The following is a 24,813-nucleotide window of genomic DNA, read 5'->3' on the forward strand; positions in this document are numbered from 1 at the left end:
TTCTGTCCAAGCTAATTACTGATTAAATCATTTATCCACGTATATGTAAGTTTTTTTTTTTAGAAACAAATGCTGCATTTACAAATATTATATACACACTGTAAAAATATACACATCACTGTTGTACATATATACACATAACTGCCACACACAGTATTTTACCACAGTACTTTTGTGAAGTACATATCACTGTTGCTCACTCTTCGCATGTCATCTGTTAGTTGCACGACATGAACAATAGTTCCTAATGTCACTGTCATTAACTATTTATAAATGTCACAGTCATACACTGTTTACACTGTGGGAGTGAAAACCAAGAAAAAACACTTTAACCCATGAAAGGCATCGTACAGGAGGATGGTAGGGAAGGTGGCAAAGCATTGTACCAGAAGAGAGGAGCTTGGGTGAGGCCATGTTCTCAACATGATACATCTCATCTGTTGATGACAACTTTTGGCTCGACAGAGGAGAAACTATGTCCAATTCATGCTCTATGATGATATCACTAAGTCCATTTCTTGGGTGTGTTGGCAGGGGTGGAGATGGTGCACCGTGGGCATGCAGGCATGGAATCAAATGATGCTACTTTGTAAATTTATCACTACAGATGTCAAAGGCCACTTGACCCCATATTTATGAGCACACACTTCAAACTACGGCATAGCAGTGATTGCATGATACCTCATGAGCTGACAGGCCTAGAACCCCTCAGTCATCACATGATACCTTTTGACCCGAAGGATGAGGGTTGATACTTTGATGATTGTATAATTTAGATTATGTATGAGCTGAGCTATATTCATGGTATGTCTTATGCAATCAGATGGTGAATTTTTACATGCATGAGAATTCAGACATTCCAGATTGGCAGTCTGGAAAAGTTTGCTTGAATATAAATCACATGGATATGTCAGCAAAAGTAGGCTACTGTGATAGGTATACTATCTCCTCATATAGGGTTATATGTCATCTAAAATAAGGGCTTGAAAAGTATTTAGGCTTACCACATCGACTTCCACCTCAGTTTCAGTGAGTGATGTAATGGCACTTGTAAGAGTTTCACTGAATGATGTAATGGCACGTGTAAGAGTCCACTCGAGTATCAATGAGGTCAGTGGTTTCACTGAGTGATGTAATGGCACTTGTAAAAGTCCACTTGAGTAACAATGAGGTCAGTAGGTAAAATGGTAACAGTCAGTCCCACATTACCCCATTTGTGGTGTGTGGGCCTGAGGCAAGGTTACCATAGTCTCTAACACACCAACACAAAACTGACTCAGCCCAATTATACCTATAGACCGAGGTCATTTTCAGTGCCTATAGATGAGTGACCTGGGTTGCTTTTCTATATAGAAAACTGACCTGTGCCACATTTCTGTTTAGAAAAAAAACCTAGGCCACTTTTCTAAATAGAAAACAAACTAGATTACATTTCATTATGCAGAACTGACCCAGCTCACTTTTCTGTGCCTGCAGAAGAATGACCTGTGTCACTTTTCTGTAGAGAAAACCGACATGGGTTGCTTTTGTATACCTATAAAAAAAAGTGGCCGAAGTCACGTACCCACTGACCTGTTTTTTTTTTTTTTTTTTTAATAGAAAATTGACCTGGGTCACTTTTTAATACTTGTAGAATAGTGACCTGGGTTGATGGTCTGTACTTATAGAAAATTGACCCAGGTCACTGTTCTATACCTGTAGAAAGCAGAACAGTCACTTTTCTGTACCGGTACCTACATTATAGAAAACTGACCCAAGTTGCCTTTTTATACCTAGAGTAAAGTGATGTAGGTTGCTTTTCTATAAATGCAGAAAACTGACTTGTGTTTTTCTGTAGCTATAGAAAACTGACTTGGGTGGCTTCTCCATACTTATAGAAAACTGACGAGTTGCCTCTCCAGCCTTTAGAAAACTGTGCCGAGTTGCTCATTGATACGTATAGAAAAGCGACCTGGGTCATTCTTCTTAACTAATAAAATATAACCTGGGTCACTTTATATCTATACAAATTGGGCTCAGTTTGCATATCTACGTCTGTAGAAGACTAACCTTGGTTGCTTTCATATACTTATAGATAAATGACCAAGTTCGCTTCACTGTTCTTGTACAGAACTGGTCCAGATCACATTTCTGTTTGTACTGAAAATTGACCCAGGTTACTTGTGTACCTATAGAAAAATGACCCAGGTCACTTCTGTACCTGTTGAAGAGTCATCTGGGTCACTATGCACCTGCAGAAAAATGACCTGCATTGCATTTCTGTACCCGGCCAATAGAAAAAGTGACCCAGGTTGCTTTTCTTTATCTTTAGATATGGTATGTGACCCATGCTGTTTTTTCTGAATCTATAAAAAACTTCCGCAGGTTACGTCTAACTAGAATACTTAATTGGATTGCTTTTCTTTACCTATGGATGACTAACCTGGATGCTTTCCTGTACCTATGGAAAAGTTGCTTTTCTATACCTGTGGAAAAGCTACTTCCTGCATGTAATTTTTCTGTATAGGAAAGTGACTCTGGGTCTGGTCAGTGAGAACGGTGACAAGAAAGAAAGAACTGAGCATGGAGTTACAAAAGTCAGTATCTCTAACATAATTATGAAGTGAAGCCTAAGTCCTGTTGGTTAAAAAAACAAAAAAAAAAGCATTACAAATGCGAAATGTGTGAGGACCACTGTGATGTTAATGTGGATGTGCTAGAAATACTAAAGGAAATGCTTTTAGACGGTTTGGCCATGTGAAGGGATGGAGAGTGAGAGAGTTTGAGAAGAGTAGAGGGGAGAGAGGGAAAGATGGAGACCAAAGATGATAAGGGATGGGAGGCAATGGTATAGCCAGTGTGACTCTGGCACCTGTGAAATATGCCTGCCACTCCTTTTCCATCCAATCATGAAAATCCCAAGCTACGTACGCCAGTCACCCACACCCTCATTAAATTGCTCACTTGCACACTTCCCACACACTTATTCATTCACTCACTTCTCACTCACTCATTGTCCAGTCGCTTACTCTCACTAATTCACTCATACACCAGCTCACACAGTCACTCAGTTAATCGCTCCACTCACTCTCGTGACTCATTTATACACTCCCTCACTTCCCACTCATTTACTCACTCATGCACTCAATATCCACTCACAGACCCTCTCCTTATAATCATCTCTCACTCTCCACGCACTCACTCACTGCTCACTCATTCAATGGCTTTATACTGTACACTCCTCACCACAAATAAACCTCCTACTCACGAGTCCAACGCCCTGTTCACTCTCTCCACTCATTCCCTCACTCCTCATTCATTCGCACTCTAGCACTGTCAGAAAATAATGGCCGACCAGGTAAGAAAAAAACATGCCTGAACCGGTATAATGACCATATTGGAATATCAAAAGTCCCTGTGTAATCAGCTTTCCGGTGGGACATATTTATCAGTGTTTTTGGTAAATCTCTTGACTCAGTGAATCCAGTCATGTACTGTACTTTTATTTATCATATTCATGCTACTCCCAGAACACACTCTCAGTTTTGGAGTATCAGCCAGTAGAGGAATGTGAGAGCTGGAAAAAGGTGAAATATCATGCAAACTTTTGTCCCTGCCTGTACACCGGACCGATAAAAACCAGGTTTAAGAGGCACGGCTTTGTGAGTGGAATCTCTCTCTCTCTCTCTCTCTCTCTGGTGAGGAGAAACGGGAAAGTTGGTTGTGGAGGGTGGATGCACGATTTCCTATATGGGCATGTAGGTCGGTCAGTCTGGGCGTGGCAATGATTTATTTAAGATGGAGATAAAAAAAAAAAGGGGGGGCGGGGTGATGATTAGAAAGGATCGTGTGCGTGAGCTGGGTAGCGTGTAGGGTAGCATATTGCTGATGTCTATTGCTATTTGGCGCTCGGAGAAAACATGTAGTGAGTGCGGGGGTGTTGGGAGGGGGGGAGGGTACTAACCATACCTAACCTACTATGTCTGCCCAGAAACGGAGCAAGTTACCCGGTAAATTAGTTATTTTTACTTGTGCGGGGATAGCTGACTACAGTAGCCTCCCCCTCTACACCCCCGCACTCACTGCAATAGACATTGGGAATATGCTGTCGGGTAATGAGGTTGTATGGGACAAGCATAGTTGTAGTTAATAATACGGGCATTATATAAGGCATGGCACGGGCAATAGGCACAGATTCTCGCAGCATGTTAGTGCTGGGGAGGAGGGAGGTTAAAAAAGACAGAAAAAAAAGTGGCTGGAAAGGAGTGAGCGGGACGGATGGGTATGTATTATTGGTGGAGGTGGGGGGTGATGGCAAGATGTATAAAGATGGGTATTGTAGGCTGACCAGTTTAGGCGTGGCGATGGTTGATTTCGAAACTTTTTGTAAACAGAGCAAGAATAAGGAACTTTTAAACACTCATTGCTTTCATATACCTGTCTCGCAACGCAAATAAAGGTTAAAATCCAACTTAATGATCTTGTTAGTACTAGTGTTGTCAGACGTCCCGCTGTAGACTGGATAGGCCGGTTTTTGAGCTTCCTGTTCTTCGTCCGGCACGACTTCCCAGAATAATAAGCTGTAGTCGGTTTGTTTTCACCTGACAAAGACTCCTAACTCCTTTCAGTTCATTTGATGGTCAAGTGTTATCAGATTAGAGGGTTGATCAATAACCACGAACATTCATCACATCTAACTGTCAAATTTCATGCAGCAACAAATACACGCTTATTCTTGTCGGTTAAAAAAAGCTCTCAAGCACCTCTTCTTCAGAAATATATATATATTTTTATCTGGCTAGTTAATACCATTTTGTGCCTTACTTATGCAGAATATTATTTAAACAACACAAAAGACAATAGTAGCGTATACTAAGCAAAGAAGAGGTATTAGTGAGCATCCTTAACCAACGTGAATGCGGGCCTAATGTTTATGATATAAATAGTCGTCAGATGAATGCATTAGTCTCTCACCCCCTGATTTCTGTGAACTAAAATCAGATTGATCTCAGCACTTGTACAGGAGTGAGAGTTTGACGAGGGAATGTATGAGAATGAGGTGGGTGGGAGTGGCCCATGGGATGCACAAAACTTGATAAAGGTGCGAGAGTAGCATCTGCTGGACACATAGCCTACGTAGAACAAGCGCTACGTGCAGCACCGTTGTGTTGCCATCGAAATGTTGTGACTGGATTATGGATTGGGTAAGTCAAGTGTTATTGCGACCTTTGTTGTCAGTGGCGCTTGTTCTGTTCATATGCGCATGCCTTCGTGTGATAGGACCTGGCACGCCTGAAGGTCCCTTAATTAAAATATCACCCCTCATACGATGCGGCACCTGGCCAAAGTTTGTATAGGTTATGGTTTTCATGCAAAGTCCAACGCATAGTTGCCGTGCAGTGTCCTCCATTGTAAGGCTATGGAAAGTCCACCCTACTACGTACTATCCTGTATTCTCGAAATTATTTCTAAACATGTGTTTCCAAAGAAAACTTGATTTGTGGATGTTCTAGTCGTCCAGCTGTCGCTGATATAATATTACAGCTGTCTGGACACGTGCTGCATCCAACGCGGTCACCTCGTACGAAATCTTAACAAACGTCAAAAGTGAGATATTCCCCATTAACTTTGTTTTAACATACTAAAAACAGGAGGATACTATATCTAGATATTAAAGACTGCATACGCTGTATAATGTTGCAAAAAAAATAAAATGTAAGTAAAGAACTCCGATCGTGCGGAAGTTATGAAGACAACTAATTTAGAGATAAATGAAGGGATCGAGACGGTGTGGGGGTTGATGTCAGCTGAGCCCAAAGTTGCCAAGCTAGCGCTTTCTTTGCTAGGTTTAGAGATTTAGCAGGAATATTTTAAATCTAGCGCCAAAGCTATATTATAGATATTTTTATCGATTTTTAACGACATTCTTTTGATTTTTGCAAAGCTTTGGCAATATTCCACAGAGTTTAGCGAGTGTTTTTGTTATTTCCTAAAGTTGTTACGTTAGTCATTGTAGCTATTTTTAGAGTAAAGTTTAGCAACACTCGTGGCAACCCTAACCAAATCAGAGAGGCGGGCCGGGCAGGTGGAAGGCTGTGAGTGGACGAACAGTTTGAAGTTTATTTTGTTGCTTGTGTTTAAGTATTTTTAACCAATACTGGACGATGGTTTTGACTTAAAAGTGAGTCAACAAATACAGCTTCGGAAACGTAAGTAATTCTGCATATGATGTAATATGAGGACCGACACGATTTGTTTACATCTGCATGGCAAACTAATTTAATTGTGTTTTGTCGTATACAGTTTTGTCATTTATCAAATGAATTATGATATAACATTACCACACCCAGTTACTCATAGTTAACATTTGCCTGTGGTTTTGCGTCACTCTGGTGAAAGCTAACGCGGAATTAATTACCGTTGGCTAGGTATCTTGGTGAAAATGTATGAGAGCTCCCATGTATATAATTTATTTATTTTCTTTAGTCATAACCTAATTATCACAGAGAAAAGTTGCAGGAAAGTGTAACTATGAAGCTGTAAGTTATACAACCTCATCAGTTTTACACATAGACTGCAGCACATGACAGTCCACAGTGCTGAGCTTTCAGATCAAAGTGGCCCCAAGGTCGATTCTTCTCCAATCAATTCATCCCCACTAACCTTGCCTAACCTAATTAAATCTGACTTAAGCCCTAACTTGATCTAACATAACCTACTCTAACCTCTTCTGATGACTTGGGGATGAATGAGTTGTGGATCTGAATCAATCTGTTTTTCCCAGTAGGGTGCTGCTGCTGGTGTCAGCAAACCTAACCCTATTACTCTTAGTATCACACTATTTATTTATGAAGAATTTGCCATGTGAGTTATACACTGATAACTCTTACCATAATCCTTGTTACAAAATCATCAGTCATTAATGGGAGCTCTCTTACATTTTGTCCAATAACTTTTTGAAAAACCGGAAAAATATGATGAGTAAATTGAAAGACTGAATTAGAGTCCTTATGTCTTATGTACCCGAAAAGTGGTCAGTATTCCTCAAAGGGGAATGTAGTGTACCCTCAGTATGGATTTAATTACTGTATTTGTATTTTATTTTTATTGGGATATGATGATCTTCTACCTAGTGTATAAGCTTAACACTGTAATGATTATTTTTATACCTTTAAGCAGTTTCCGAATGAAAATCTCGAACTCTCATGCATATAATTCACACATGTATATTTTCCTCCTAAACTGCAAATAATGATAGTGATAGCTTTAAAACGTTGTTGATATATGTAATTATAAAGTTAAATTATTCAGCCTCATCAGTTTTACATGGAAGCAGTGACAAAATGTCAGCCCTCCCCCAAGGGCTTTCAGGTTGATGTATCCCTCAAGTCAGTCAGTCACCATTTGTTTCGTCCTTAGTAGCCAAACCTAATCAACTTGAACATAACTTATCTAACAACCTAACCTAACCTAACAGCATTATCTGAGAACCTAACCTAACCTAGCATAATCTCTGCTGACCTAACTCTAACAACTTGGGAACGAATGGATGTTGGGGTTGAATTAACCTGTTACCCCAGTAGGAGCCGACTGCCAGTGTAAACAAAAATCTAACTTCAGTGCCATTAACAATATATTGGTGTTTTCTGCAGCAATTAGACATTTTCAGTTAAATAATACCAGTATGAAATGTAGTCTCATAAAACTGTCAATATTTGTTAATCTTCCTGTTTCTCCCATTTTTCCTGCACTCTTTATTACTCTTCTTTCCTTTTCAGGTGGCTTTGCATTGAGTGATGAGCCTAATGGTTTCCTGTAAACCAGGAAACCATTTACAGTGCTGGGTGGTAACCATATAACCAACTCATACGTGTTCCCTACATGTCAACAAGTGGGTTGGCGGAGGGTTAGCATCCCTCCCCATAAAACAACTAACTCAGAGACAAACGGCCACTCCTAAGGGATTATGGCGTCAGGCTATAGAGAGGTAGATAAATATTTAATGGGCGCTCTCCTGGTCTTTGACTACTGTTCAGCTTCAGGAGGGAAATAAGTCCCGGGTCATACTGTCATTGGCTAAGGAGTCATGTCAGTCTAGATCTGCATATGATACATTGATATTCACTTGTGGTGTACTGTATGTTTTTTAGGCTGTCTATGGTAACATCAAAATGACATTCAGTAACATGGAAAAAATTTGTAAGGTACAGAGTGTAAAATAATGGCTTAGGAAGCGTTTAAGAAAGCCTCCTAAGCCCATGAAAAATACAGGGCTTGATCATCCACCAGGTAGAGCTTACCCACTGGATGTGAATGCTTGGAACCACACATACCAGGTACTATATGTGTGAGCAGAAAAACTATAAACTGGTAAAATGTATTATTGTGAATCCTCGTCTCCAGTGTCAGTGGAGATCTAAACGCTCACATGTTAACTAGCTATGGTATTAAACCCTTTAGGCCAAGAACATCTTTTTCATTTTGTTGTAGCTAGTGTTAGGGAGTTTTATTAGTAGTGTAAAGGTTAATGAAGGCTATATCTAATACCTCTTATTTACAAAGTCTGTTCAAGGCTGAATAAGTCTTGAGATAGCAAGAATAGAATAAAAACATGTCAGCATAATTAAGGGATTAACTAGTGTAGATGGGTATAAGACATGTTTATGTGTTTATGGTAAAAGTAATTATCATATATTTTACAGGGATACTCCTGGAATGAGAAAATGGATTTCATTACACTGTTATCTTATCTTCTGGGAGCAGCTGTGGTTGCTTTTATAATTGTAAGTACTTTATAACCTCCTAAATACTGTATTATGTGTGCCTTGTAGCTGGACTAGAGTGAAATTTGGCATAAATCAGAGAATAAGTACAGTAAGTGTTCATAGCATGTTATTTTATACCAATTTTTTTTTTTCAATCTGTGTAGAATAAATTATTATCTGGATTTATTTGCAGTAATATACAGGTCCAGAAAGATGAGAGAGAGACACTGAGTCATCTCTAACACTGATGCGGTGGGGCATTTCAAGCTGTCAGAGAGTGGGAGTAGAGTGGGTATGGGAGAGGGTTGAGGGGGGGTGGTAATGGCAGGCCAAGCATAGTGATGCTGTTGTCTGCATTTCTCCACTGGATTCATATACAGTATTCATGAACCTGACTGGAGGATGGAGGTGATAGAGCACAATGGTGACATGAGATGGTGAGATGGAAGGTGGAGAATGGTAGCTTGCTGTCCTACCAGTTGCGCTAAATGGTGATATTTGGATGTTTACATTTGCTGATTGTGTTCAGTGAAGTTAGATAGAGTCAGTTATTAGAGTGAAACATGCTAATGTTTGCTGACGCTATCCGGCTTGTTGATCATCCACAATACAGTAACTGACTGCAGCCTATCAGGCTTGGTTTGTGGCGAGATGAGAGTTTGTACATAATGAGGGCTACAAGCCGACTCCCAAGACTTTATCATATAAGTTCACACATTTGCATTATAATTACAGTTTATTCCCTTTCCTTGATCAGGACATATGTTAGAACATTTGACATGAAGGATCACTGTGGACTGTGAAGGATAAAAGTAGGTGGAGTAAGAGATTAGGAAGATGAATTAAAAAAATGAAGTTCCATGGGTTTAATCTGAAGAGTGTAAATTTCCCCAGGTTTGATAGTGTTTCGAAACCTAGACCTCTCTACAGCATCTTAATGGATCAGCACACAATCATTTACTACATCCATCCACCACTTAGGTGAAATAAGTTCAGTACATTTTATTAACATAGTTGAAGAACATGATTAGATTTATTTTTATTTCTGGAAGTGCATATGCTTTAACCCTGCTGGTATACTGATGTCTTTTATTAAGAGTTGGTTTCCACCAAATTTGTATTTAAACTTGGGAGAGACCTGTCATAGTGAGGAGGGTAGAAGCACTCACTTTATCCACTTTAGTACAGTGATGTTTTTAAAACTTATCTTGGCAACCACCATGTAGTTTTAGGTTTAATGGCATCTCATTGATAATGGTGTTGAATTTGTTGTTTGGAAAAGCCAGACTTATGGAAATTTCATATCTGCTTAAATTACTGGCCACCTAAATTATGTAAATCATGTACCGGTAGTCATTAGTATGTTCTTATATGTTTGTTTTTTTCAGCTGTGCATTGCAATATACATCATCAGTGAGACATACCCTAAAATACAAGTTTATGACTCAGAGAAGTTCTTCAAGAATGTGTCAGAAGGGAAGGAGGTTGAGTTCCCATCCATAACAGATCAACCCACAAAATCTCTCTCAGTTATTATTCCGGCATATAATGAAGAAAACCGATGTGAGTGGAAGTTTCAGTGTATTTTTTATTCTCTTCTGTCATCCAGTTCTTTATTGTCCCATCAGGAATACAGTAGCTGCTAAGCTACTTAGTCCAGACATTTAAGTAACAAAGTTTATTACTTTAGACTGTGCAGCATGGCATCATTTTACATCAGCAGTGCAGTTTCTATATCCTTTTCTTCAAGACAACCTACATATGGTTTCTTATAGTTGGTTTGTTTTCAACTGAAGTAGATCGGCAACTCCTACAACATGAATACTAAGCTCTGGTTGCAAGAAATTCAGTGAGTCTTAGTTATGAGGTAGGAATGAGTCTTCTTGGTTACTAGTCAAATGAACCCTCCAATATGGTTTCTCTTAGTCATCAGCTGAGGTGCCAGGTTAGAATGAGTTCATTATAGGTATTGTCAAATATGTCTATAAAATTATTACTGTACGTAGAGTGTGTGGTAACCATAGGGGCATTTGTCTTCTTAGTATAATAGGAAAAGTGTATGGTAGGATACTTATTGACAGAGTTAGAGAAAGAACAGAGAAATTAGTTGGAGAAGAACAGGGAGGCTTTAGGAAGGGAAGAGGTTGTGTAGATCAGATATTCATTCTCAGATCTTTAGTGGAAAAGTTTCTAGAGAAGGGAAAGGAGTTGTATGCGGCATTCATGGATTTGGAGAAAGCATACGACAGGGTGGATAGACAAGGATTGTGGAAAGTGTTAAGAATATATGGAGTAGATGGAAAGTTATTGAATGCTGTGAAGAGTATGTACGATGGTGCGAAGGCTGCAGTGCGTGTGGATGGTGAACTAAGTGAATTTTTCTCTTTGAAGGTTGGGTTGAAACAGGGATGTGTCATGTCTCCATGGTTGTTCAATCTGTACATGGATGGGGTAATAAAAGAGGTACAAGGTAGGGTAGTGGATGTTGGAGTGGCCATGGTGAGAGAGGATAGTGTTTGCAAACTCCTTGTACTGTTGTTTGCAGATGATACTGTGTTGTTGAGTGAAGACGAAGGAGAGCTGCAAGGCTTGGTGGATGAGTTTGGGAGAGTGTGTAAGAAACGGAATCTAAAGGTGAATGTAGGGAAGAGTAAAGTAATGGTCTTTGAGAGAGGTGAAGTCAGTGAATGTACAGCGAGGTTGGATGGTGAGGAATTGGAAAATGTGAGTACGTTTAAGTACTTGGGTAGTTTGATGAGTAAGGATGGAGGTTTGGAGGGTGAAGTGCTTGAAAGGGTACAGCAGGAAAGAAAGGTTGCTGTTTCCTTGAAAGCAGTGATAAGAAACAGGGAAGTGAGCATGGAAGTGAAAAAGTTACTACAGTACATGACAGTATTGTGATACCAACTCTAATGTACGGAAGTGAAGTTTGGACGTTGTTGGAAGGACACAAGTCAAGAGTGAGAGCAGTGGAAATGAGTTATTTAAGAGGAGCCTGTGGAGTCGCATGGAGAGACAGGCTGACAAATGAGGATATAAAGGAGCGTTGTGGTGTTGATGTGGATGTGATAGGAAGCGTTATGAGGAACACACTGAGGTGGTTTGGCCATGTGGAGAGGATGGAGGGTGAAAGACTGACGAAGAGAGTGTATATGAGTGAGGTGGAGGGGGAAAGAGGGAGGGGGAGGCCGAGGATGAGATGGAGGGATGGGGTGGAGAGGTATATGAGAGAAGGGGGTGTGAGCTGGGAGCAGGGGAGTGAAATGGCGGGGGACAGGGCGACTTGGAGGCGATTTGTTTGTGGCCACCCCAAACGGGATTGAGGCGTCTGGCAATAGATAGATATATAGTACTTTTGACAGATGATTATTATTGTCATTTAGAGTAAGTATATACAATAATAAACAGACCATTTTGTGGATTATGTGTAATAAGTATTATCTAAAGTTTTGTAACATCTGGGGTGTTTTTTACAATATGTTATGGTGGTGAGATTGTTGTCTTGAGAGACTGATAACATTATATTGTAAATTTAAGTGTAATGTGTAATTGCATTAATGGTACGTATTGCAACTACTGTATGTTTTTCCATTGTAGTACCAATAATGCTGGAAGAATGCATGGGGTACCTGGAAAAAAGGAGAGAAAATGATGTCTCCTTCGAGTATGAAGTGATTATTGTTGATGATGGGAGCCGGGACAAGACAACTGAGGTTGGTTTGAGCTACAGCAAGAAGTATGGCAGTGACAAAGTGCGGGTGCTGACACTGGCCAAGAACAGAGGCAAAGGAGGAGCTGTTCGATTGGTAAGGTTAATACAGATGATCCGTGTTATATGCAAGGGATGTGATCCAGAATACCACAACGTTTTCCATGCATTTTGTTCTGTAAATTGAGAGAACTGGCAAATAGGCTGTAGGTGATGATGAAAATTTAATTGGTAGCATTTCTATGATATACTGAAAAAAAGAAGACAAAACAAGGATTTGCTGTACTTTGCTCAACTTTACTTTGGCCTGAAACTGCCATCTCTCCATCTTGAATACTATGCTGTGACAAGAGATTGGAGAGTTTTTTGTTTATCACAAAGTCTCATGGAAAGTATTGAGAACCTAACTTATTATCTTGTTCTGCAATTTAGCTGTAGCAGTAAATAGCATTAAATATAGTGCTTGTCAAAAAATGTTCTAGAAAGGTTGTAGAACCATAGTACTGTCTTTTCTGCCATTGAACTACAGGCAATAAGCCCCAGTGGACAAAAATTGCCATCATATTAAGATTGATGAACTATAATCTATATTTCTTCTAGTAACAGTAGTAACTTCATCTCCAGGCTTTTCTGAACCTGAACCCAGTGGACTGTAGGATACCAGCCTCTTCAAGCTAGTGCTCCAAAAGATCCTTTGTGGAGGTTGTGTTGAAGGATTGTCTGTGTTATGGTGAGGTGCATGAGGTCAGTGTGTTGTGGTATGAGGGGACCATTGCAGTATAGGCATAGTGCATTGTGTGTGAGTTGTAATTTGTCTTAGTACCATATCAGGGAAGGTTGGTGGCTGCATTGTAGTCTGGCTAAGTGCACTCTGTTCTACAAATAGAGTGGTTTCTGAGGGCTGATTGTCGGATGTTGGTTAATGAAGGATGCTTTTTGACTGGAGGTATGGGATAGTGGTGGTGGATATGTTTAAGTATATGCTTGTGTAGTGTAACATCGGGTTGAGGAGGAGGAATGTTTTTGAGGCATTCTGTGTAGTGATGGGAGTTTGCCCATTTTCAGTTTCTGTGGTGGGAAGTGATGCAACATCAAGTTTCAGGGGTAAGATGGATGTTGACCTGAAGCATTGACTTTTGTACCTCCAGTGCAAGTGATTGGTTAAAGAGGGAGACTTGAGGTTGTAACATAGGTTACATAGGTTTGAGATTCATGTCTGTTTGGAGTTGTTGTTGTTGTTGAATAACCCTGGACTGTCTGGTCAAGGAGACCAATCGACTGCAGGCAAGCAGTTGCTCCAGCAGGACAGTCCCATGCAATGAATCAATATTCTCGTGTAGCAGACAGCGCCTCATTGTGGCAAAGTATGGGGAAGAGTGTGTAGGTTTGGTTCCCAGATGGATGCCAGAATTGCATCTCTCCACCCTGTTAACAGGCATCATAGTAGGCTCCATATAACCCCGTTATTTGATGATATGACAACCACCCAATGTTAAAAATGGTTTCCTGGGTCACAGGAAACCATTAGGCTTGTCAATCAGTGTAGTCACTTCAGGTGGAAAGAATGATAGTAAAAGTGACAAGATGGGAGAAATGGAAAAAGAATGATAATTTATATTGCAGTGCAGGAGGGGGATGCTGTCATGTCATGGTGCCGACAGTACCATACTTGTGGGCTCTGTTTGCAGATGTCCTGACTCTCTGCTCTGAAGGAAGGGTGGTAGACTCAGAAGGGGAGGGGGAGCATAAGCCTGTGGTCCACTGAGCTTATGTCCAGATGAGCATGGGACCTTAACAGCAAAAACAACAACTACAATGAGAACAGCAGTAACAGTGGAATGTAGTCTAAAATTATCGTATCCTCACAGGGAATTTAAAATTAACTGTCATTAACCAGAGGCTTGCCTGCACCTTCACATTCAGTATTCAGTATACAGTAAATGATATGGGTAGTAATTTTGAACTTGAGCTATTGTGTTACAGGGAATGTTCCGTGCTCGTGGTAGGTTGCTTCTGTTCGCTGATGCTGATGGTGCTACCACATTCTCAGAACTGAATAAAGTTGAGGCCAGCATTAAGACCTTATGTAAAGGTAAGCCATTCACGGTAATCACTAACTAAATAACTGTATGTACATTTGGGCATACAGTATAAAACAGTTTAACCTATCCTAACTGATACTGGAGAGGGATGCTTTCGTGTGGTGACACAAATGTAATGGAGCAGCTGCTTGGTAATGTGGATGACCTCCCTCTCTGTTCCCCAAGAGAAGGATGGTGGACTGTGGCAGAATGGCAGCTACATCATACAGTGTAGTGAGTTCACAGCCAGATGAGCCTGAGACCACAACAGCCCATTCCATCACACATCATAATATTTTAGTTTATTCTTCCTACCTCCATCCAGCTTAATTTACCTTATAGATGATTTCTTGTTGTGAAGGAATTAATTAAGGCTATGTCTAACCCTTCCAGTTTGAAAAGTAGAATGGAATAAAACACCCTGGAGATAGCAAGAATAAAATTAAGTATATAATAAGTTTGAAGGGGTTAATTGTTATTAGTGGTGTGAAAAAAAAATATGGCGTCTGAAAATGTAACATTAGCGGAAGTGAAGAATGTTTTCATGAGGTGTGTGAAGAGATTGCAGTAAGTGTAGTGGAGGGAGTGGATGAAAATGTTTGTTGGAAATATATAAGCAAGCCTAAATGAGTGGACATGCAGTAGTTTACTCTAAGGAAGCTGTGAGTGTGTATTTATACAAAAGTAAAGATAATCAAAGTGAGTGCAAAAATTATTGTGGTACATTTGTAGGCATCATGTTTTGAAAATAGATATAGATACAAGTTAAGTGATTGTTATTGAGGGAAGGTGTTGACTGTCAGGGTGATGTGATGGTGAATGGAAAGGAATTTGAATTTATAAGGAATATTTAGTACCTACGAGCAATAACAGAAAAGAGAGGTCAAAGTGCAAAGGAAATGGAAAACAGGATGGCACAAAGAAGGAAGGTGGCTGGTGCTATGAGGACCTTGATACATAAGAAAGGTTTGAATGTGGAGGCTGCAAGAGAATTATGGGAGGAAGATATGTGAGTGCCCACATTAAGTGTAAATTTGAGGCTCTGGTATGTCATGAAAACAAAAGATCTAGAAAATGAGCATTGAAAATGAGGTTATTCAGTGTACTGTATGTGTTTTAGAGTCAGGGTTGAAATGTGTGTCCTTAGATGGTATGGGCATTTGGGAAAAATAATGTAAATAGTATGGTGAAAATGTTATGTCAGTGAGTTTGAAGGTGGGTGGAGATCCAGTAAGGTGAGGAGGTGGTGGATGGATATAACAGTAAATGAGTGTAAGAAAGCATGATATGAAGGTCAGTGAGGCCAAGGAACTGACAGGGAATGAGTTGGTTGATAGAATAATGTATGGAATAGCACATAAGGGTTTGCCCCTCTCCACTTTGTTTTTCTTAGTAGACAGATTGATTACATGCAAGTAATGCAGATTGAATTCTAGAGTTGTTTCAACCATGAGGGAGTTAATGGAAACAATCTTAACACTGTGGAACACACCACAATACAAGAATTGTTCTGACCACGAAAGAGCTGACAGTATTCTTATCCCAGCAGAGGTAAGAGACATAAGTGAGGCATTGGCTGTGTCGTGTGGTTCTCGAGCTCACTTAGAGGAGGACAGTGTTGCCACCCGGTCTGCGTTCCGCACAGTGCTGATGTATGGGTTCCACTTCCTGGTGTGGCTCCTGGCTGTGCGGGGGGTGAGGGATACACAGTGTGGATTCAAACTGATAACACGTCGTGCTGCCAGGGTACTCTTCAACAGTCTCCATGTTGAACGATGGTATGGCCCTCATATTATAGTTGAAAGTACAGTACTGTAGTTTAAATGTGTGTGTGTAAATACAATACTTTGTTAGTATAGCTTCAAAGGATACTGGATGGTGCTGTAAAGACTGAGTGTCATTAGCCATTAGTGGTACTCACTGTCTTTTCAGCACTTTCCAGGATCCTTGCAAGCTATACTTTTTCTGCACAAGGATTGAACTGTACAGTCAATAAGACTTGGCAGGTCATGTTCTTCCTTTCATGCAGACATGTATAAGAGGCAAGAGCACTGAAACTTATCTGAGGTCATTATATATGCCATATCTTTCACTGTTAGCCTGATTATTTACTGTAATTTAATCATGGTCCTTACTCTAATGCCCATAAAAACAGTGATGAGATGCAAATGATTCAAATAATTTACTAGGTGAAATATGGATATCAGTGTCACTACAACAGCAAAAAACTGGGCATCTTCACTTGATTTATGGAACTGACTGGAAATTGTTGGTGGACCATATTCAGTGGCCATTTTCAGCACACAGGCCACAAATTGGACACCTCTGGACTAGACCTCAAAACATTTCCACTACTGATTTTGGGTATGATAACTAGTTGATGATTTCTTTACAGTCATTTGCAAATCAGTACATAGATGAGTACATGAAGGATTGCATCTGTTGACATGACCTTGCAGTTGCAACCTTAACCTTGAAAAGCATATTTCTTGAATTTTAGAATAATTGCTGATGTATAATATTGCATTTGCATAATATAGCAAGTTTTGTTTTTATGTTAACATCTTATTCTGAAATATTTATGAAGTTTTTCTCTTCACCTGTAGATATTGATTATCCATGATGTTTCCATCTCTGAATTTTGTTACCGTAAAATACTGGTAGTTGTAAGCTTTTTTATTACATCCAAACAACACTTCACCACAGTCCAACATTGTCAGATCTGAGGTTAACTCACAAACTGTAACTCAGGAATTCCTCACTTCATATGGTTCTCAAAAACACTGGATTTCAAGCCTTACCAAAACCAGGTGTACTCAGCTTAACAAAATCGTCTTGAGATAGAATAAGATAAACCAAATGTGTCCATTGAATGCAATAGGTTTAAGTGCTGTAAAATCAGTGAAGGGTAAATTTTAGGTGCACTGTATTCTTCTTTGTAATTATTGTTTTCCTTTCAGGGCTTTTGATGTAGAAATGCTTTTCTTAGCCCAGTCTCTGGGCATTCCAGTTGATGAAGTTGCTGTGGAATGGAATGAAATTGAAGGTATGTTCAGTAGCTGTTTTGTTATGTACCTGACTTGAAAAAAGAAAAGAGAAGTCAGGTCACAATTTTCACCCATTCATTCCAAGTAAATGTTTTTTCAGCTTAATCTTGCTGTTAATTGGCTAATGAACCCTGTATTTAACCCTTATTTATTTAATAAAAAGTCCTCCAAGCTGAATAGACTCATCCAGAGATTTGAAGGAAAAATTATTTAATAAATGACCTGATTGAGTTGATGTGTGTGAAGTTTTCCATTCTCTCAGTTTGCCTACATTCATGAAATGAATATAGTGCATATGAAATGTATTATTGTCTTGATTATGCTGTTTTGTAACACTAATGTATTTTTCCTTTCCGTCAAGGCACTAAGATGACACCAGTATTGAGCTGGATAGAGATGGGCCTCGATTTGTTCATCATCTGGCTGCGCTACACCTTAGGAGCATGGAGGATAAAAGGAGACATCACAACTAACTGATTTTATTGTGTTCATTGTATATATTTTTTTTTTATTTATACAACTGGTGGTGAGGTTAATCCCTTCAGTCCAAGGTCATGTTTGTTTTATTACTATCTCATGATGATTTTATAAAGCTTCAGTGAGCCCCTCAGCAGCAAAGGAGTAAATGAAGCCTGTATGTAAGCCTTCCAGTTTGAAATATATTTCCCTCTTTAGGTGAGTAAGATTGTCTGGAGATAGCCAGCATAAATACCATATGTAAACAGAATTCAAGGGGCTAAGTGATTTTTATATTCAGTTATAGTTTTTATAGTTACAGCACCCAAGGTGTTCTCCTTAGAAATTAATTAATTGGTATTCGTCATATTTTAACTGGATAAGTTTCATATTTTCTGTAAAATGAATTGTAGGTTCAAGATTGCAGGTTTACCTTATGTTAATTGCTTAATTTATGTCAGATGCAAAGTTTCTGTTAAATGTATGGTCATTTTCTTAGTACTGTACACTTGATGTATGATGTAAATAATGTGTTGATGGCATTTAGTGGTGCGTATGGCATTATAAACTGTGAGAGTATGTTCGTAATAAAGTCAGTATATACTTATGTATAATATTATTCTGGTCTCATTACAACTGAATGTATGTGTGGAGATTTAAAAGAAACAGTGTGTGGATTGTATTTAGACAACACTCAAGCATGTGTGAATGATTAGTGTTTCATAATATTGACTTGAGGTTGCAGGTGTATTGCGAGTTTGATAAGCTTGTCAGATTTTTTCCCTTTCAGTATTTGCTTCATTTTGGGGGCAACTAAAAGTCACATGATGATTGACTGAGCATATATAGTAGCTGAAGGTTAATTCACCAAAATGTGCCTAATGTAGCTTCGAGATGTGACAGGGCATGATGCAGCAACCCACTCCCACTTCCTTTCTCTTTTCTGGCACACCAGTGTCCTTGTATTAACCTACGAAACCCACTGCAGATGAATCATTTGTGTAAATTGCTAGGAACTCTGTGATTCTGTAGCTGTATTGTCTAATTTCAAACAAAATTGATCAAGGTTATATACATCTCAGAGGTTGCCATTTTGACAGTCATGGCAACCTTGCCATATATATATATATATATATATATATATATATATATATCTGTCTATCTATCTATCTATTGCCAGACGCCTCAATCCCGTTTGGGGTGGCCACAAACAAATCGCCTCCAAGTCGCCCTGTCCCCTGCCATTTCACTGCCCTGCTTCCAACTCACACCTCCCTCTCTCATATACCTCTCCACCCCATCCCTCCATCTCATCCTCGGCCTTCCCCTCCCTCTTCCCCCCTCCACCTCACTCACATACACTCTCTTCGTCAGTCTTTCACCCTCCATCCTCTCCACGTGGCCAAACCACCTCAGTGTGTTCCTCATAACGCTTCCTATCACATCCACATCAACACCACAACGCTCCTTTATATCCTCATTCGTCAGCCTGTCTCTCCATGTGACTCCACAGGCTCCTCTTAAATAACTCATTTCCACTGCTCTCACTCTTGACTTGTGTCCTTCCAACAACGTCCAAGCTTCACTTCCGTACGTTAGAGTTGGTATCACAATACAGTACTGTCGTGTGTGTGTGTGTGTGTGTGTGTGTGTTTCTGCATGTGCACGTGTGTACACATGCATGTGTGTGCATGCATGTCTGTAATACACTGCTATAAGTAATGTTATATCACAATCTGTTATCTTCAACAACTCTCTTAACACTATTTGAACCACTTAAAAAAAATCATTAGAGCAGTAACATAGCTCAAGTGGTATATCAGTACATAAACCAGCTTTGTGTTGTGAATGTGCATGTGATGGTGTGGTAATGCTAGGGGTTCTTCATTTAGCAGGCTTTTCACATGGACCAACCGCAAGCCTAATAACTGAACTCTCAAAGTACCGTATCAGATATTACACTGAAAATTGATCCTGCTGAATAATGTTCTCATAGTTACTTTTAATGGAAACTTGCTATTTCTGATGGTTTCTAGAGGGTTCCCATAAGAATGAACCTAGTAGCCTTGTTAACATTTTTACCACAGTCAGTATTTTGACACCAAATCTGATTCTTACACAGCAAGGAACACCCTTCTCCCATAAGGAGGAGGCTGCAGTTTTTTTTATTGTACTGTGTTCCCACAGTGGAATTATGCTGTCAGTATACATTTGACATCATAGGCTGTAGTGCATTGTGTCCTGTTATGCAAGTTAAAAATAAGGTAAAAATACCATGTACAGTCAGCATCAAAAGTCTCGTTGCCTCACCTACATCTCTGTCCATGAACTCTAAAAGTCAGTATAGTTAGTCTGTAGAAAATGACACTGATGAATTTGTTTAGCCACAGATCAGTGACATCAGTGTCAGTTACTGTGAATTTATCACACTGATATTCAAAGTCCATGTATAGAAGAACCGGAGAGGTGGCAGGACAATTGATGCTGGCTGTACTTGTTGATACATTAGAGAAAAAGCTCCATTACACATGCTGTTTAAAATATTTTATTAAATATAGGGTAACTGTATTAAAAAATATAAGGCTCCATATGCCTCGAAGTCTAGTGGTAGACGAATTAAGCACGAGTTGGAGTGCTGGCCTTGCCTTGTACACATAGTTTGGAGTCTTTCAGGGCAAACTGGATATTTTGTGATCACGTAATGCTATCATGGGTGTAGGTTATTCTTCTGCCAGGTGTCCATTTGTTTATATGGTTACCACTCAACATAGTACCCTGTACTGTAAATGGATTCCTGGGTACAGTAAACCGTTAGGTGTCTTATTCAGTGCAGTCAACTGATGACTAGCACTGTGTTGAATGCCCACACCAACCATTCTGTTTGCTGGTATATGACTAAGCATACAATACTCCTACTCACCAGTCCATAACTTTCATAACTCGACCGCGTATGAATCTATTTCTTATACCATCCTATTCTTCCTAGCAACATTCATCTAGTTGAGTTCCATTTCCATTCCATTTCCTATTTTCTTCAGAATTATGCAAATCCAAAATCTCACACCCATTCGTTAAAATGTGGGCACTAACACATTTTCTTAAAGTATGCACCAGGTGTGAAAATAAAACTAGAAAAATATACAGTTCTACCTGTTTTTGTGGGTGTATTTTTGAGTTACTATAAAATTGTTAGTTGTATCAGAATGACAGTTGATCAACTGTAAAGCATTATATATATATTTATTTACTTTATTTTTTATTATTGTATGATTGGTGTGAATAGCATTATGTCAGCGTGAAGGAAGAAGATATATCTTTTTAATACAAATAATTGTGCTTTAGTGATATACAGGAATAGTTTATTGTGATGTTCTGAAGCTTGTTATATATGTTTTATACTGACAGAAGAATTAATTTCATGCAAAAACAAGTCCAAACCATTTCTTTTTGAAATGGGCCAACAGGAAACAGGTTCAGGGCTTGAATTTTGATTGTGTTAACCATGTAACGAATCTGCCTCTCAATGTTGTGGCTGCAAATGATGCACACCAAATATATAATGTACTTCACCGCTACTTATGGCAGGGACTATGTTATCATGTTGCTTGGAGATATATACTGTTGTGTTTTAACTTGTCAGCTAACAACATATTTTGTCATCCTGTCAGTAAACAACATATTTTGTCGTCCTTACTCCAAAAGTTTGCACACTGCATTTGATAAAGGTACTACCATGATCTGAAGTTTTCCAGCACATCCCTGTTGGCTGTGGTAATGGTGGGTGTTAAATTAAATATTTGTATGTGATAGCAGTATGAGGTACATGACAAAATTATGAGAAGGAAGAGTGGTGTGTGATGTTCTGGGAGGAATCAGATGTGTGGGGTTCAGCATACAGTGCTGGCAGGGGACTGTCATTGAACTTCAGCTCAGAATATTAGTGTACAGTATAATTAGGACAGTAAATTTATAATGCTGTTGGTATTGAGCAAGGTCATGACTGTCATCAGTATGTTTTTAAGCACAAAGACCTCATGAAACCATACTGATTGCATAATGGTGGAGGTTTAGTCTTACAAGTAGTTTGATTCGTCACTTTTTATTATCATTGCCCTTTATTTTGTGGCAGGAAATGTGTGTGCCTTAAGTGCAGGATGTCTCCATGGTTTAGCATGTGAATCTAGGGACTTAATTTGAATTACTGATAGCAGTGTACCATTAGGAGTATCTCTGTATCAGTGTATTTCCTGTGTTACCTGTGATGGAAGTTCCATTTCAGTTCATAAGAAGTGTGTATGGTAGTTTTATGTCGAATTTTTCAAAAAACTTTTGAAATCCTCACAAATCGATTAAGAGGGCATTTACTTAAAAGTGTTCTGAGGATTTTCCTTCCCTATTGAATTAGGTATATTTGATATCATGATCATTGTCATCATCCTCAAATTCTACCTGATAGACTAGAGAATCACTCATTGTTTTCTTTTGGGTCATGAATTTGTGGAGAACGAATTGCTATATGGTTAAAGCACTTAATAAATATTAGTTTGGTTAAACAAGTATCTATCCAGTTTCTCAGCATTTATCCTCGTCCTCATCCTCGTTGTCATTGTTGTTGTGCGTAACCTCTTTTTCTCTCTCTCTCTCTCTCTCTCTTTTTTTATGATTGGGAGTTAGGGTCCAGAGAGCCAGAAAAAAAACTTAATAGAATGAGACTCTAACTGCTACATCTCTGACCAGAAATATGCTACATTGGTGTGGCCTCAAAATGCCAATCCTATGGTATTCTGGCCTCTTTTGGTGAGGGAGGTAACAGTCTCTCTAAGGATCTCACCTTGCCCTGCAGAGCTATGTGGTCCACTGGTCCTAGCTCAGCAGATTCACCCTTATTAATTTGACAGTTGATGGATTTACCTTATGTATGTGAAGCATATCAGTAAGGGAAAAAAATGTATGGATAGTCAGGTCTGTGAGGTAGACTTAGGATTCAGGTGGTCTGACTGAGGGTCTGTTTGTTTCACACGGCATACTGTTTACAGTTCTCCCTTCCTTGTGGTTTATTTTTCCATCATTTCTGGACCCTACCCCACCCTGTCCATAGATGGTAAGGGTCAAAATAACTATGGTGTTGATGGAAAACTTCTGACATCTTCTAATCTGTTCATATATCACATAATCCCAATACCCCAATAAACAAAAGGAAATGGGTGATGTGAAACTTGGGTTTTAAGTCTAGGATATGATTAGTTCTTGTACGGGTAAGAAATGCATCCGAACCTCTTTGTATGAAACATTAGAGGCAAAAATATATTTTATTTACAGTAGCAGCATTCTGAGGTACATGATGTATGTTTCAGCAACTGCAGTACCTTGTTGTGGTTCACACAGGTCCAACAGGAGAGTGTCAGAGGGCAATTATGGTTTGAGTAGTGTTAAGTACAGTATGTACAGTAGTTCTGTGCCACTACATGCCTCACCCAGTGAGGACAGGATGGATTAAATAAGGCCAGGCATAGTCTGTGGTCTGTCTAGACACATGTCTGATATTAATGTAGCTGCCTACTGCTGAACGATGATGTCCATTCATGAATTCGTCACTGTCTCCATAATTTACCCTTAAATAAGCATAATATTTTTGTTTCTCCAGATTGAATGCTGAATTGTATTTTATCATTAGAATATGGTGATGATCCCAAAGGAGGCTACAGGAAATAATCCACAGAAGGACGAAAGCTCCACCTTATAATGAATGAACTGCAGACGAGTTTTACTCAACATAGGAATACCCTTTTTGTAGTGAACGGTTACTGCCTCCTCCAGTTACTGGAATAGTCTGGAAGTCAAAATCAAAATAAATACGTCATGAGACTGAAGAGGTATGTAAGGGTAATTGTCATATTTCGGATTACTCAGTATGAGAGAGTGCCCTAATTATCTGCTTCTTACACTAAGAGAAGGGCTAAAATGCGGAAATAAAACATAATAAATTATTATTCATCATCATCTCGAAAGCCTGTTTTGAATCGTTCGGCAGTTAAAACAGTTCGTCACTGTAATTATGTCTTAATGTTACCAAATGAGATAATATTAATTTAGGCACAGTAAAAAATAGCCGGGCCTAATATAACAGTATGAATTTTGTGCATTAATATTACAAAAGCTTGCTTGTGAACTGGAACGAAAGTGTAAATATTGCTCCGTGTGGCGTCTCAAAGATGGTGGAAGGAATAAGGGGGGACCGTATTTATCTGCTTCCATCATGGTGCCAAGCGGGTAAGGCCTTCTGATTTTTACATATTTTTTGTCTAAACTTCTTACAGATCATAGTGACGTGGTAGAATCCTGGTTCAATATTAGTTTTCTTCCCGTACCAGCATTCGTATATAGGGCGTCATTTTGTCAACATTGCTGTAGCCAGTTTGCTTTCACCTGACGAAATTCAAGCAATGGGAGGTGTTTAGTGAAATTTGATTAGCCTTTTTTTTTTTTTTTAATGTTGAAATGAGGCTTCTTGGTTAGTAGTCGAAGTTAACCGTAGACGTTTGTGCACTTGGCCGTCAACTAACAAGATGGAAATGATTGTCATACGAAATCAAACTGGCTCACGAGTGACCAACAATACGGTAGCATGTTATTTTGATAAAATTTGAGGAAAGCAAACTTGCTCATTAATAAAATTGATGTAAGCTACGCAACATTTTCAAATTTCTCACAGAAATGAAGAATTGGCAGAGTTTTTATTTTGTATATCGGCATGTATGGTGAGGTTTTTGAATATT

General features: G+C 39.2%; 1 protein-coding gene across 2 annotated transcripts; it reads left to right on the forward strand.

The window, feature by feature from the left end:
- Window positions 1-6,076: 6,076 nt before the first annotated feature.
- wol (Dolichyl-phosphate beta-glucosyltransferase wollknaeuel) lies at window positions 6,077-18,980 on the forward strand. 2 transcript variants are annotated; one of them, XM_080273276.1, is made up of 8 exons: window positions 6,077-6,188; window positions 8,682-8,762; window positions 10,133-10,307; window positions 12,342-12,550; window positions 14,437-14,545; window positions 16,081-16,312; window positions 17,495-17,580; window positions 17,943-18,980. In XM_080273276.1, exons 2-8 carry the CDS (start codon window positions 8,703-8,705, stop codon window positions 18,056-18,058), a joined length of 987 nt encoding a protein of 328 aa, XP_080129402.1. In that variant the 5' UTR covers window positions 6,077-6,188; window positions 8,682-8,702; the 3' UTR covers window positions 18,059-18,980. The 2 variants fall into 2 exon arrangements, with proteins under 2 accessions (XP_080129402.1, XP_080129403.1); XM_080273277.1 differs by having other exon boundaries at window positions 16,084-16,312.
- The last annotated feature ends 5,833 nt before the right edge of the window (window positions 18,981-24,813 follow it).

The sequence above is a fragment of the Coenobita brevimanus genome, chromosome 54 (genome assembly GCF_032717465.1).
Source record: "Coenobita brevimanus isolate Jiangsu-jjx chromosome 54, ASM3271746v2, whole genome shotgun sequence".
NCBI classification, from domain to species: domain Eukaryota; kingdom Metazoa; phylum Arthropoda; class Malacostraca; order Decapoda; family Coenobitidae; genus Coenobita; species Coenobita brevimanus.

Excerpts from the sequence above, each read along its gene's own strand:
- wol (XM_080273276.1), top strand. The coding sequence starts at position 8,703 with ATGGATTTCATTACACTGTTATCTTATCTTCTGGGAGCAGCTGTGGTT. Across the intron at positions 10,308-12,341 it reads ATATAATGAAGAAAACCGAT|TACCAATAATGCTGGAAGAA; the intron begins GTGAGTGGAAGT and ends TTTCCATTGTAG. Across the intron at positions 17,581-17,942 it reads GGAATGGAATGAAATTGAAG|GCACTAAGATGACACCAGTA; the intron begins GTATGTTCAGTA and ends CTTTCCGTCAAG.